Source organism: Acinonyx jubatus, chromosome B4 (assembly GCF_027475565.1).
Source record: "Acinonyx jubatus isolate Ajub_Pintada_27869175 chromosome B4, VMU_Ajub_asm_v1.0, whole genome shotgun sequence".
NCBI classification, from domain to species: Eukaryota; Metazoa; Chordata; class Mammalia; order Carnivora; family Felidae; genus Acinonyx; species Acinonyx jubatus.
The window spans coordinates 23,695,931-23,712,372 of record NC_069387.1 but is presented as its reverse complement, the minus strand read 5'-3'; the positions used below and the strand labels follow the sequence as shown (position 1 = coordinate 23,712,372).

The following is a 16,442-nucleotide window of genomic DNA, read 5'->3' as shown; positions in this document are numbered from 1 at the left end:
ATCATCCTCAATGGGGAAAAACTGAGAGCTTTATCCCTGAGATCAGGAACACGACAGGGATGCCCACTCTCACTGCTGTTGTTTAACATAGTGCTGGAAGTTCTAGCATCAGCAATCAGACAACAAAAGGAAATCAAAGGCATCCAAATTGGCAAAGATGAAGTCAAGCTTTCGCTTTTTGCAGATGACATGATATTATACATGGAAAATCTGACAGACTCCACCAAAAGTCTGCTAGAACTGATACATGAATTTAGCAAAGTTGCAGGATACAAAATCAACGTACAGAAATCAACGTACAGAAATCAGTTGCATTCTTATACACTAACAATGAAGCAACAGAAAGACAAATAAAGAAACTCATCCCATTCACAATTGCACCAAGAAGCATAAAATACCTAGGGATAAATCTAACCAAAGATGTAAAAGATCTGTATGCTGAAAACTATAGAAAGTTTATGAAGGAAACAGAAGAAGACATAAAGAAATGGAAAAACATTCCATGCTCTTGGATTGGAAGAATAAATATTGTCAAAATGTCAATAGTACCCAAAGCTATCGACACATTCAATGCAATCCCAATCAAAATTGCACCAGCATTCTTCTCAAAGCTAGAACAAGGAATCCTAAAATTCATATGGAACCACAAAAGGCCCCGAATAGCCAAAGTAATTTTGAAGAAAAGACCAAAGCAAGAGGCATCACAATCTCAGACTTTAGCCTCTACTACAAAGCTGTCATCATCAAGACAGCATGGTGTTGGCACAAAAACAGACACATAGACCAATGGGATAGAACAGAAACCCCAAAACTAGACCCACAAACGTATGGCCAACTCATCTTTGACAAAGCAGGAAAGAATATCCAATGGAAAAAAGACAGTCTCTTTAACAAATGGTGCCGGGAGAACTGGACAGCAACATGCAGAAGGTTGAAACTAGACCACTTTCTCACACCATTCACAAAAATAAACTCAAGGGGCGCCTGGGTGGCGCAGTCGGTTAAGCGTCCGACTTCAGCCAGGTCACGATCTCGCGGTCCGTGAGTTCGAGCCCCACGTCGGGCTCTGGGCTGATCGCTCAGAGCCTGGAGCCTGTTTCCGATTCTGTGTCTCCCTCTCTCTCTGCCCCTCCCCCGTTCATGCTCTGTCTCTCTCTGTCCCAAAAATAAATAAACGTTGAAAAAAAAAATTAAAAAAAAAAAAAAACTCAAAATGGATAAAGGACCTGAATGTGGGAGAGGAAACCACCAAAACCCTAGAGGAGAAAGCAGGAAAAGACCTCTCTGACCTCAGCCGCAGCAAGTTGTTACTTGACGCATCCCCAAAGGCAAGGGAATTAAAAGCAAAAATGAACTATTGGGACCTCATGAAGATAAAAAGCTTCTGCACAGCAAAGGACACAACCAACAAAACTAAAAGGCAACCAACAGAATGGGAAAAGATATTTGCAAATGACATATCGGACAAAGGGCTAGTATCCAAAATCTATAAAGAGTTCACCAAACTTCACACCTGAAAAACAAAGAATCTAGTGAAGAAATGGGCAGAAAACATGAATAGACACTTCTCTAAAGAAGACATCCAGATGGCCAACAGGCACATGAAAAGATGCTCAACATTGTTCCTCATCAGGGAACTACAAATCAAAACCACACTGAGATATCACCTCATGCCAGTCAGAGTGGCTAAAATGAACAAATCAGGAGACTATAGATGCTGGGGAGGATGTGGAGAAACAAGAACCCTCTTGCACTGTTGGGAATGCAAACTGGTGCAGCCACTCTGGAAAACAGTGTGGAGGTTCCTCAAAAAATTAAAAATAGACCTACCCTATGACCCAGCAATAGCACTGCTAGGAATTTACCCAAGGGATACAGGAGTACTGATGCATAGGGGCACTTGTGCCACAGTGTTTATAGCAGCACTCTCAACAATAGCCAAATTATGGACAGAGCCTAAATGTCCATCAACTGATGAATGGATAAAGAAATTGTGGTTTATATACACAATGGAGTACTACGTGGCAATGAGAAAGAATGAAATATGGCCCTTTGTAGCAATGTGGACGGAACTGGAGAGTGTGATGCTAAGTGGAATAAGCCATACAGAGAAAGACAAATACCATATGTATTCACTCTTATGTGGATCCTGGGAAACTTAACAGAAACCCATGGGAGAGGGGAAGGAAAAAAAAAAAAAAGAGGTTAGAGTGGGAGAGAGCCAAAGCACTCTTAAAAACTGAGAACAAACTGAGGGTTGATGGCGGGTGGGAGGCACGGGAGGGTGGGTGATGGGCATTGAAGAGGGCACCTTTTGGGATGAGCACTGGGTGTTGTATGGAAACCAATTTGACAATAAATTTCATATATTGAAAAAAAAAGCATTTTCAAGAGAATGAGAAGACAAACCACAGGTTGGGAGAAAATATTTACAAAAGAAACATCTGATAAAGGACTGTTATCCAAAATATACAAAGAACTTTTTAAAAACTCAACAATAAGAAAACAACCTGATTAAAAAAATGGACCAAAAGCCTTCACAGACACCTCACCAAAGAAGATATTATAGATGTCAAATGAGCATATGAAAAGATGCTCCACATTATATGTCATCAGGGAAATGCAAATCAATACCACAAGGAGATATCACTATACATCTGTTTGTTGACAAAACCAAATGTTGGCCAGGATGCAGAACCACAGGAACTCTCATTCACTGCTGGTGGGAATGTAAACTGGTACAGCCACTTTGGAAGACAGTTTGGCATTTCTTACAAAACTCAAGGTATTCTTACCATATGTTCCAGCGATTGAGGTCTTCGGTATTTAGCGAAAGGGGTAGAAAATTTGTGTTCACACAAAAATCTGTATATGGATGTTTGTAGCAGTTTTATTCATCACTGCCAAAACTCGAAACAACCAAGAAGCTGTTAGTAGGTGAATGGATAAATAAACTGTACATCCAATGGAATATTAATTCAGTGCTAAAAAGGAATGACCTATGAAGCCATGAAAAGACATGGAGAACCTTTACGTGCATATTACTAAGTGAAAGAAGCCAATGTGCAAAGGCTGCTTTTACATACCATCATATTGTATGATTCCACCTATATGACCTTCTGGAAAAGGCAAAACTATGAAGAAGGTAAGATGATCATTGGTTGCCAGAAGTTGGGGGAGGCAAGGATGAATAGGCAGAGCAGAAGACTTGTATAAGACAGTGAAAATACTCATATATAATACCGTAAGAGTAGATACATGCCAAGCAATTGTCCAAACTCAAAGAAAGTACAACACCAAGAACGAACCTTAATGTAAATCATGGACTCTCGGTGATTACCATGTGTCAGGGTTAAGTTCATCGGTTGTAACATGTATAGCATTCTGGTGTGGGATGTTGGTAATGGGGGAGGTTATGCACCTATTGGGGTAGCAGTATATCTGTACCTTCCTCTCAATTCTGCTGTGAACCTAAAACTGCTGTAAAAAAATAAAGTCTTAAAAACAACTTTCCTAGGTCTCCTCCTCCTGTATATTATGCAATATAATTTCAGTTGAGATAGACGTTTTACCTTTGCTCTTTTTAGAAATTATTATTTCAGTACATGTAAGTTTTCCTCAGAAACAAAATGAACATACCCACATACATTTACTTCTCCAATCATGCAATAAAAGGTATTTGGAGCTTTAGGTTATCTGTGGCTTCACCTTATAATCTCCAGCTTTGTTTCATGATTCTGCCAAAAATCATTACAAGAATAATTTTTATGGAAGCTCATTTTGGGCTCCAACACACAATTCATATGGGTTTAAAATAACATGGTTAAGACGTTTGATATTTGTGTCACATTAGTAACTATTTAAGATACTCTATTTAGTCTTTAACAAACAAACATTTGTAAGTGGATGTGTGCAACTTGATAAAGTGGTTAATGTGGCTTCCTGCTCTTCCTTGTGAGTATTTCAAAAAGAAGGAAAACATTTTGAAAGAAAAAAGTAACACTGCTTTTGATTGGTATGCATTCTGGGTTGAGACTGTTCCCTGAGTCTGAAAGGGCATAATATCACCATGCCTTGGAAGAGAGTTCAAATGTCCAGGAAATCCAATTCTTTCAAATGTCTGAGTCAGAGGGAACAAGAGCTTGAGGTAAAATAGCAGCAGAGGAAGGGAAAGTGGAGGAGAGTTGGGAAAGTCATTCTGGAGATCAACTCACAAGTGTTTGGGCATGGGGAGTGAAGGGAGGGTCCAAGGTTTCATATAAATGGAGAAGGATGGTTCCCGTTCCCCCAAAAGAGACCATGGGGAACGAAAGATGTGTGGGACAAGGTGTATTCAGTTGAATTATATGTGGCAGCAAGATATCTAGGTACATGGAAATGAAAAATGTGAAGTCAGGTGGGAGTGAGAAGTGTATCTTTGGGTGTCAATCACTTTGAGCTACCTGTTGATGCCATGGCATCAGAAGGAATTGCTAAGTGAGAAAGTAAAGAGAGAAAAGAGAAACACTCTGAATACGAATCTTTGGCAAATACACGTTTGGAGAATGACGGATGAATCGAAGTCAGAGCAAAAACATTCAGAGAAGTAGGAGAGGAATCCAGAGAATCCAGCTGGGGAAAAAAAGACAGGTGAGCTTTTCAAGTAAAGGGTGGTCCATGGGCTTGGACAGTGAAGCAAGGACCAGCATGTCCTTTAGAAGGGGAGTTCCCCACCATGTCTTGAGCAGTCACCAGTAATGCTTCAACAAACACTAGCATCGTACATGAGTAAGGTTAGAACAAAGCTAAAAGTTTACCTCTTGTCTTTTCTCACCACAAAATAATACAAGTTCTCTAAGAGTGGCACAGCACATATTTTAGTTCACTTTGTTCTAATGAAATCACATCGATTGCTCTATGTGTCACACCTTCAACACTTAAACAATGCAGTGTACAATTAGAGAGGTGAGTCATAAATGTAGATGCACACAATTGGTGGTTTTCTCTTTAATTATCAGTTTATGTTTACTGAGAATTGTAATTTGACAGGACCTGGAGATGCTATAGGAAATACACTGACCTTTGGTTGAATAAACAATCAGAGAGTTAAAGAAACAGGAAAAGAAAATACTGCCAAAAATTACTCATCTCCTACCTTGCCCTTAACCACATCAAAACTGTATTTAAGAAGACAGAGGACCATAGCATCCCATACGTGCTCATATGACCAGTGGTTCCCAGGTCAGAATGGCTGGGGACAGATGTAGGGTCTCAGCAAGTTACTGAATAGTATTTCTCTGACTCTGACCCCACCCCTGACTGTGGATCTTCTAATACTTCTTCAGAGTTCCACTCAGTCATTCGTGGGAAGGTCCTCAGGGCTGTCTCATGTGTGTCCATCTGGTCTGGAACCTGGGGATCACTTATGCAGCCAAGACCTCTAACACCCTGAAAAATGTGGCAAAGTTCTCACAAGTGTATGGCTTACCCCACTTGTGAAACTTTCAATTTTCGACAAAGCGGCCAGCAATAAGGCTTGGAAAGGCAACAATGCAGCTTTGCATTCATAAGGCTTCTTAGGATAGTCATGAAAAAGTGTTTTTAATTTTTCATTTTTAATTCCTGCTTTCTCCACCAAGATTCCTTCCTCTAAGACGTATAGTCTCCTCAGTCCCTCTCCCTTTATCCCTATCTGGTTACACTTGGCAGATAAACTCATTGCCTACTTTCCTGAGACTAGAAACCAACAAGTGATCAGCCAGTTTTGTTTCAAAGCATACATTATCCAGAAGACTGAGCTGCTTTATTGGAGCAATCCTATGTCATTCAGCTTTATATCTCCTGTGCCTAGTACAGTTCCTGGCACAGAGTAGGTACTTGATAAATATTTGCCAAAAGGATCAATGAATGAATTATGGACTTTGGAGTCAGACAGAGACATGGGTTCAAACCCCAACTCAGTCATTTATTAGCTTTTTGGCATTAGGTGACTTATTACAATTCTCAGTCCCAGTCTTACATGCAAAATAGCAAGAATATCCTGTCCTATCACTGTAAGAATTAAAATAGATAATGGATATAAAGTGCTTATTAGCACAGTGCCGGACACAGTAAGTGTTCCATGAATAATATTTTCCTTCCTCTGTAAAGAGCACCACATCTCCCACTGTATGGATGCCTCCTGCAGCATCTGGTAAAGTGCTGGGCATGTGAGTGAAACACAATCAATGCTTCCTGCATGAAACTGTAGTAATAGAAGGACAGTGCAGTGAAACAGCGATAATTTACATTTGTGAGAATTATCTAGCATTGATTTCAATATACTCATTTTCTTCTCGAAATTAAGTAACCCCCTTTAAGAATTTCTTCTTTAAAATTATCCACATTTAGATGAAGATTTAAGCCACAAATGACATGACACTTCCATCATTAGAAAAAGAAAAAAAAAATAGGGGCGCCTGGGTGGCTCAGTCGGTTAAGCATCCAACTTCAGCTCAGGTCATGATCTCACAGTTCGTGGGTTTGAGCCCCATGTTGGGGTCTGTGCTGACAGCTCAGAGCCTGGACCTGCTTCAGATTCTCTGTTTCCGTCTCTCTTTCTCTGCCCCTCCCCAACTTGTGCTCGCTTGCTCTCTCTCTTTCTCAAATAAACATTTAAAAAAAAGAAATAAAAAAAATAGGGGCGACTGGGTGGCTCAGCTGATTAAGTGACATCTGATTTCAACTCAGGTCATGATCTCACAGTTCATGAGTTTGAGTCCCTCGTCAGGTTCTGAGCTGTCGGCGTGAAGCCTGCTTGGGGGTCTCTCTCTCCCTCTCTTTCAAAAATAAATAATAAGTATGTTAGAAAATAAATTAAAAATATATAAACATATATAACACACATATAAACATGTATGTATGAATATATTCATAAATTATACTTATTATTTATAAATATTTAAAATATACAAACATATATAGATAAATACAAATATATATATAAAAATAAATGTGGTGAGAGATTAGGGTGGAATGACATGGGCAGAGGCAAAAAGAGAAAAGAACTTATTTCCTTAAAAGAAAGGGTAAGTTCATTTAAAAGACATAGATGTCTTCTGTGCTTCTTCTCTGTCACCTAGACTCATTCTTCACTCTGCCTCATTCTCTGACTGAAAGAATTCTTCACTTGTCTGTTTGACACTTCATTTTCAAAGATCATGAAAAGCTTCTCTAGAATTTAAAAATGCAACTGAAACTAAGTAAAAGAAAAATATAGGTGTAAAAAAATAGAAAAATGGAAAAATTATAAGGCAGCTATATTCAAATTATAAACTGAGTTGGATTTCAACCTGATTGTAAGTTGGGAACTTAAGAGTGCCTTTTAAAAAAAATGTTTATTTACTTTGAGAGACAGCACACGCACATGTGTGTGAGCGAGCAGGAGAAGGGCAAAGAGAGAGGGAGAGAGAGAATCCTAAGCAGACTCTGTACTGTTAGTGTAGAGCCCTAAGGGGGGGCTCGATCTCACAAATGGTGAGATCATGACCTGGACCAAAATCAAGAGGATGCTTAACAGCCGACTGAGCCACGCAGGTGCTCTAAGAGTGCTTTTCCTCAATCAACAACATTGTAAAACTAGAATAGTTCTTTTGGATAGTTAGAAAAAAAGCTTAATTAACTCATAGCCTGTCTAAAATATGATCTTAATTGTGCAATTTCCTAGAATATATCCTATAATATATCAATAAACATTAACAAGGTTATTTCTATTATTATAAACACAGGGCCCTCATTGTGTAGGTCCAGAAGTTACTGTTCACAAGACACATAGTTCCATAGAACCCCGGTGTACGTTACCCCCTGACATTGTGTACCATGGTGGTCCCACCCAAATCTCAGTAATTCACGCCCTTAGGTAGTTCTTCCCCAAGGCCTGAAGGAGAGTCTTACACAGTTCTGAGAACAGGACAGATTGTTTTGAGAACCAGTTAAGTCTGCACATCTGTATAAGACCCCAAGGTTCCTCTAGGCATGGGTGACAGAGGCACAGACATGTGTATTCACTAAGCCCTGGGGACCTGGCACACATCGATAATAGTAGCTGCCATCTACTGTACTGTGCTAGGTGTTGTTTCTAAGTTTTTGCACAACTATCCACACCATTACTGCTAATAATGGCTTAAACTTATGGGTTCTTACTATGTGTTATTCATTGTGCTAAATGCTTTACAGGCATTATCTTAACTGATAGGTAGGTACTACTGCTATTTCCATTTTAAAGATGAAAAACTGAGGTGCAGAGAGGTTAAGTTTTTCAAATCACACATAGAACCAAGGTCCTAGAAGGGTTTTTAGGGTTTAAATATCTTACCCAAAGTGAACTAACATGTAGTGAAGCCACAATTCAAAACACTCGTCTTATAATCATTTCTTATGTATTTTGAATTGAGCACGGACCAAAGGATAATTTTCCACATTGAAAGCTGAGTTCAGGAGGTGAACCCCAGGCAACTTATATTCACAACTGACTCACAAATTGAATGATAGCAACTTTGAAAGCATTTATGTTAAATAATAATGTACTAATACATAACAAGAGCTTGTGTTCCCAGGAATTTAACAAATGACCTACTACTATAGTAATGTAGGTATGTTAGGTGTAAAACCTACAGAAGAAAAAGGAAAGACTAACTTGCCACACTTTTTAAAAGGAATATAAATACAGGGGTACAAATCTAATGTTTCGACTATAGTTTCCACATAAGAATAACAAACAAAGATGTTCTGCAAGCATTAGGACAGGAGAGAAATATTGCCATTCAGCTATAAACTGCTGAAAGGAACTCCTTTAACTTAACGCCAAAGCATGGAATTTACAGCATTAAATCAGCTGTAAATTAAAAGGGCAATACAATTAAGGCCATACCTGAATCTTTTATTTGGTCCCATGTGTATAACCATAGGAAGGATAGAATTCATACAGAGATCTATTTATGTATGTAAACATTTAAAAGAAAAAAAGACTGATGTCTAATTAAATTTCACTTTAGTTTTGTGTAAAGAAATATATGCTCCCCTACTTCAGAAATCATTCCAATTTTACCTGTTAGTATCTATGATGGGCATACGTTTTATATCTGGTATCATAAATTTTAGGTGATTTATTAACTCCTCTACTAGATATAACACATGTGAGAGTAAGACAGTGCTGGGGGACCTTTTCAATTCTAACAAGTGCCTTTCACGTAGTAGATGATCAATAACATTTTGTGGAGTTTGATGAATATGTAAGACATTTTAGCATTAAAACAAAAGCATTATTTTTGCTTGTTTCCCAGAAAAAAAGAAAATATTTGACACGGACTTACAGAGGTTGGTGGATAACTCGGGATTTCTCCAGAAGGTATTCAGAAATCTGTGCTCCCACTACAGCTCCAGAAGAGGTAAATTTCATTTCTAAGTATTTTCCAAATCGGCTGGAATTGTCGTTTATAATAGTGGAGGCATTGCCAAAGGCTTCCACCAAATTGTTCACTTGTAAAATCTTCTCTTGCAGAGTTCTGTTATTAGCCTAGAGAAAATGTCAAGATTGTTCTTTAAATGTAAAAAATTGATTTTGTATATAATAAAATGCTTCTTCTTTGATAATCACTATATGTAGACATAAATGTACTGAGAGCATATTCTTGGTATACTGCCAGATGTTACAATATCTAGACTATTTTTCCTTTCCCCTAAGTGCATTCACCCACTTGCTTTCTCCAAGGGGCAAAGAGATGTTCTGTACTTTTTCTACTGAAATATAGTTCTGGTCAGTGCTCGATTTACAAACACAATTTATAAGCAGTCTATGCATACTGGGGTATACCTCTCATTTTGTTATTCCTCCTCTACTTCCCTGGGCCCCCATCCAAATGCTCCCCAAGGTCAGAACCACTTCCCTTGCTTCCACGGAAGCTGTTAAAGCTGGAAATAAGGGAGTAAAGGTAATTTGTCAATTCAGAAGTAGGGAAAAGGGAGGAACTGTGAAAACTGAGAACAGTTCAGAAGTGTGGACGGAAGGGGTGGAACCCCAGTCAAGGCCAGTGGGCCTACTTGGCTGTCCCTCTATTTTCTCCTACCCCATCTCGTATACTCCTTCCCTGAAACAAGTGTTATTGTTATAATTAGGTTAAGAAGGTATCAGTCATTCACATCTTGGTAGAAATTAGATTGAGTAGATTATGTTTAGTGTAATACCTGGTTGAAATCAGCTGTGTTAAAGGTATGCAAATTATACAAGTAAGGGAGAGGAGCAGTTGGTATTTCTGGAACACGGGCCATGTTAGGACGTAGGTGGGCTGGAGTGGGTATTTACAAGGAGGGTTTGGGGGCATATAAAGACTTTTAGTAGCTTCTAAAATAGGCAATAAGGATTGAGAGAAGAGAATAATGAGCACTGGAACAAGCTTAGGTCTTCTAAAATGGGGCTGGATTTGCACTCATATAAAAGGTGAGAAAGCATCTTTATCCACCTGTATTAACTAGCAGTGCCTTTATTAAATAAGATTATAAGGACTGCATATTACAAATGTAAATTCAACCCACCAAACATCCTGTTTTGTATCTGGTAAATCTTTATCAAGGAGATAAGTAAAAGATATGATAAGATCTAATATGGGTAGGATTCTGGGAGAGATATATATTCCCAGTTAATATTAAATCACATTTTTAGCTCCTGAATAAGATAAAGTGAGTAGATAAACAGGTTTACTGACATCTACAAAACAAAAGTCACGCACAAGTTAATCCATCATTGACGGGACCCTCTATGCAACCACAAAAGAGAATAGCAAAGGCCCTTGTGGACGTGGACGGTCCTTGAGTAAATTAAGTCAGGTGTTCAAGTCTTCTATGGCAGGATCATATGCTGTGCCTCACCACCCCTCTCCCTCAAAAATCACACCTTTTTTTTTCTTCTTATCCTAGAAGTAAGGAGAGGGGAAGTTGATGGAAAATGGGATGCGGAAGGGACCGGGATGACAGTCCTGAGGTAGCACTAGCTTCCTGGTCACTACTGGCTGTTCCAGTTCTAGCAAAGTCATGTTTCTATTTCATATGCACACACGTGATTGAAAACATAAAAACTAGTTAATTGATTTTTTAATACAAGCACAGAAATCTGTCAGTTAATTGATTTTTAATATAAGCACAGAAATCTGTCAACTGATGATTCTGAAAATGAATTAGATTCAATTAAGGAGTTGTTTTGACATGATGAAGCTTCACCCTTTTATGGAGAGATTAAGTCTGTCCTTACACTCACAGTACTTAGAAGATTCTTATAATCATAGTGAGGAAAAATTTTAATAGAATACTATATCGCGTATAACTATGTGGATCATAATAAAAATCTTCACAGGGATCAGTTGTACACAATGGTTTTTTTTTCCTTAATTTTAGTCATCCTAATATGTATATATTTCTTGACTTTATTCAAGGACCCTACCTGGAAAATCAAACCAAGTTTCTATCGTCAACTTCTCTTTTTCAAAAATTAAGGTATATTTTTACACACAGTAAAATTCATCCTTTATAGTGGCTCAGTTGGTTAAGAGGTTACGCATCTGACTTTGGCTCAGATTGTGATCTCACGTGTTTGTGGGTTCAAGCCCCGCGCCCTGCATTGGGCTCTGTGCCGACAGCTCAGAGCCTGGAGCCTGCTTCAGATTCTGTGTCTCCTTCTCTTTCTGCCCCTCTCCCAATTGTGCTCTGTTTCTCTGTGTCTCTCAAAAATAAATAATAAACATTAAAATCTTTAAAAAAAATTTATCCTTTATAGAGCACAGTTCTGAAAGTTTTTACAAACATGTACAATCAAATAACCCCCACTACAAATCCACACATAGGACAGTTTCATCACCTCCCAAAACTATATCGCTACCCTTTATAGTCAACCCCTCCCTCTATCCCCAGCCTGTGACAATCACTGATTTGTTTCTTTCTCTATAATTTTAATTTTTTTAATGTTTTTTTTTTAATTTTTTTCAGAGTGGGGGGAGGGGCAGAGAGAGAGGGAGACACAGAATCCAAAGCAGGCTCCAGACTCCAAACTCTCAGCACAGAGCCCAACACAGGGCTTGAACCCACCAACCGTGAGATCATGAGCTGAAATCAACAGCAGATGCTTAACTGATGGAGCCACTCAGATGACCGTGTCTATATAACTTTAAATTTTCAGGAATGACATATAAGTTCAATCATATAGCATATGGTCATCTGAATCTGACTCTTTTGACTTAACACAATGCATCTGACATTCATCCAAATCTCATCTAATGAGATTCATTCCTTGTATCAATGTTTGTTCCTTTTTGTTAATGTTTGTTTGTTTGTTTGTTTGTAATGTTTGTTCCTTTTGTTATCTACACTGTATAGATGTACTGGTTTGTTTATCCATTCCCTTGTTTGGTTGTTTCCTCATTCTGGAGATTATGAACAAAGCCACTATTTGTATTTGTCTGTGGTTTCTGTATGAACATGAGTTTTCATTTTATTTGGATAAATAAACTAAGAGTAGGATTGCTGGGCTGGATGATAAGTATAGTTTAAATTTATAAAAATATTCCCAGGGTGCCTGGGTAGTTCATCGGTTAAGCGTCTGACTCTTGATTTTAGCTCAGGTCATGATCTCACAGTTCATGGGTTTGAGCCCTGCACTAGGCTCCACGCTGAGAGCATGGACCCTGCTTAGGATTCTTTCTCTCCCTCTCTCTCTGCCCATCCCCCACTTGCTCTCTCTCTGTCTCTCTCTCTCTCTCAAAATAAACTTTAAACGACAACAAAAAAAACCCAAAAACAAAACTTCCAAACTATTTTCCAAAGTGACTGCACTATTTTGTATTTCAACAGAAATATATGAGAATTCCAGTTATTCCCCATGCTTCTCAGCAGTTGGCATTATTAGATAAAAGAAAAAATTAGACATTTTAATAGGTGTGTAATGATGTCTCATTGTGTTTTAATTTGCACTTCCCCAATGACAACTGATGTTGAACAACTTTTCATTTGTATATCTGCCATCTACATATCGTCTTTTGGTGAAGTGACTGTTCAAGCCTTCTGTTCATTTTTAAAAATATACTTTTATCAGTTAACTCTAGTTGATACATCCTTTTGTTAATTTTTTGTTATTCTATTTCTTATTATTGGGTTTTAAGAGTGTTTTTATAATATATATATTAAGGATACAAGTTTTATTAGATTCATGACTTGCAAATAGTTTCTTTGAGTATGTAGCTTGTTTCATTTTAACAATGTCATTCAGAGAACAGAAGTTCTTAATTTTGGTGAAATCTAATATTTTTCCCTGGTGAATTAGGCTTTTAACATTGAATATAATAACTATTGTAGCTCTACAGAGAGTGAAAATCAAGTAGTATTAGCTCTCCAACTTTGTTCTTTATCAAATTTGTTTGATTATTGTAGCTCTTTTGTCTTTCCATATAAATTTTTAATTCAGCTTGTCAATTTCTACAGAAAAAAAATCCTGCTGGTATTCTTATTGTAATAGCACTGAATCTACAGATCAACTTTGGCATAACAGCATATGAAGAATTGGCATAATGAGTCTTTTAATCCATGGACATGGTATAGTCCATTTATGTAGGTCTTCTTTGATTTCTTTTATCCATTTTTTCCATTTTTCAGCATACAAATTTTGTACATATTTTAGAAGATATAGATATAAATAGCTAATTTTTTGGTGCTATTGTAAATGAGACTTTAAAATTTCAATGTATAATTTATCATTGCTATCATTATAATTTATCATTATATATATAATACAAATTAACTTTTGTATTACATATAACATAGATGATATATATATTATATATGTAAAATTGATTTTTGTATATTAACTTCTTTTTTACCCACAAGGAATAAAAGGAGAAAAGTAAAGAAGGCGTTTAGTGAATGTGCTGGGGCTAAAAACAGAGAATATCACATTTATAAAGCCTTGCCTACTATAAGAGTGAGAAAAGTTAGAATATCCTCAAAGCAGAGCATATGCTTTTTATTTTATTTTTTAATATTTATTTATTTATTTATTTATTAACATTTATTCACCTTTGAGAGACAGAGACAGAGCACAAGTTGGGTAGGGGCAGAGAGAGAGGGAGACACAGAATCTGAAGGAGACTCCAGGCTCTGAGCTGTCAGCACAGAGCCTGACACAGGGCTCGAACTCACAAACTGTGAGATAATGACCTGAACTGAATTCAGCCGCTTAATGGACTGAGCCACCCAGGCACCCCAGAGCATATACTTTTTATACTGTTTGTTATATTTTAAACTCACAGAGGATACCAAGTGTGTTTTATAATTTCTGTACATTATCAAATGTGGGAATTAGCAAGCATTAATCTAATCAGTTATATTAGGTTCTGAAGTATAACAAATATTTCTGTTAGGACAGAGAAAAATTATACCTTTCCAAGCACCGTCAGCTGCCGAACCAAAAGATGAGCACTTTCAGTCTTTCCAGCACCACTTTCTCCAGAAATAACAATGCACTGCACAATAAGAAAAGGAAACCATGAGAAAAGTTCATCCTCACAAGATCAGGCTTACACATAAGAACCTAAGAAGGGAATTTCTAAGAATGTGAAACTCTCCTTACCTGATCTGAATTATATGTTATCATGGACTGGTATCCTACGTCAGCCATTGCAAAAATGTGAGGAGGATTGGCAGTTCTCTTTGCTCCAATATATAGTTTAGAATGCTAATGGTTAAAAAGAACACATTTTGTGGGGCTTTTCTTTTTGTTTTTGTTTAAATCTTAAATTATTTATAGACAGAACTCTCAATTTTTAAGCAAAACATAAATCAAAACACACTCTCACACCACCAAAACTTTACATACATGTTACACACACATACTACCCATATTTACATGCACAAATCATGCACAATTATGTAAAATAAAGGCCTGATGTAAAAAAAAAACCCAGAAATAGGATGTGACATAATAAAATATAGTATCACACTGGGAGCAGTATTTAAAAGAAGACTTTTTTCGGAGTGCAAACCACTTTCAAAGAAGAACTTAATATTTCAAAACACCATTATTTCAGGGAAAAAAAACCCAAAAAGCAAAAAAACAAGCAAACAGAAACCCAAAATACTGTAATTTCTTGATTTCGGCTTAGGTCATGATCTCACAGCTCTAGGGATCGAGCCCTACGTTGAGCTCTGTGCTGATAGTGAGAAGCCTGCTTGGGATTTTCTCTTTCTCTCTACCCTCTACTCTCTCTTTCAAAATAAATAAATAAACTTTAAAAAAAGTATAGGGATGCCTCCATAGCTCAGTTGGTTGAGTATCTGACTTCAGCTCAAGTCATGATCTCACAGTTTGTGAGATCGAGCCCCACATCGGGCTCGCTGCTGTCAGCACAGAGCCCGCTTTGGATCCTCTGTCCTCCTCTCTCTGTTCCTCCCCCATGTGTTCTCTCTCTCTCTCAAAAATAAACATTAAAAAAAGTATACAAAATCTTTAAGAAATAAAAAATAAAATAAAAAATGAAAAAATGAGAAGGGTGCCTGGCTGGTCCAGTCAGAAGAGCCTGTGACTCTTAATCTCAGGATCCTGGGTTCAACCCCCATGTGTGGTATAGAGATTACTTAAAAAAAATTAAAAAAAAAAGAAAAAAGAAAAAGAAAAACAGCCTAGCTTAATTCCAGAATACTAATCTGTATTTAAACCATTAGGGCTTGAATAATAGATAATTATACACTCATATTCAAAAAAACACACACTGTCTGATACTAAAAACCAACTAATATGTCAAAAGGAATTTTAAAATTCATAATGACAAGTTTCATAGCCATTAAGTATATATTACCTGTATAAAAATGTAATTATGCTCTTCACTCTCCCATACTTGGTTCAGAGGTAGACAATAAGATACACTTTTGTAAACATCTATTTATTAATATGATACATAGTACAGGGCAGTTACCAATAACTATAAGTAATTAACATTCCACCACATACTTTTGGGAAAAGAAAGACCACAAACCATATCCAGACTGATTCACCTTCTATTTTTCCTATCTCTATGTTTTAGCAATAATTATCTGTTTATTCAAGATATTGAATAAAACTTTCTTTGGCATCATGTAAATTAATTTAAATATCTGAATAGCATAATTACTAGTACAAAGTAAAAGAATGTAAGCCACACCACATACCTCTGTGGAATAAAGACACAGACTTTGAAAAGGATTAAGAGCAATGAGTATATCTCCCACATAGATGTAAATCTGATCTCTGGAATAACACTTCTCAAGTTGCTCGGAGACTGTATTCTGTAATAAAATAAAAATTTTTTTTCTTAAAAATAATTTAAGGGTAGTTACAATTTAAAATGTAAACAGTAATAAATAAAACATCTGGAATCTGGACCAAGGATCAGAAGGAAATAGATATGCTGATA

General features: G+C 37.1%; 1 protein-coding gene across 6 annotated transcripts in view; it reads right to left on the bottom strand.

Moving 5' to 3' along the window:
- The window catches only part of MYO3A (myosin IIIA), a 239,162-nt gene that overhangs the window by 119,120 nt on the left and 103,600 nt on the right, over positions 1-16,442 (bottom strand). For all 6 annotated transcript variants that reach the window (XR_008299958.1, XM_027073673.2, XM_027073674.2 and 3 more), the window contains exons 11-14: positions 16,198-16,314; positions 14,624-14,728; positions 14,433-14,516; positions 9,330-9,532 (exon numbers count right to left, since the gene is read on the bottom strand). Coding sequence is in view for 5 of the 6 variants with exons in the window: in XM_027073673.2 (XP_026929474.1) it covers positions 9,330-9,532; positions 14,433-14,516; positions 14,624-14,728; positions 16,198-16,314 (509 nt within the window). In the remaining variant the exon portion in view is untranslated. The remainder of the gene's footprint in view (positions 1-9,329; positions 9,533-14,432; positions 14,517-14,623; positions 14,729-16,197; positions 16,315-16,442) is intronic.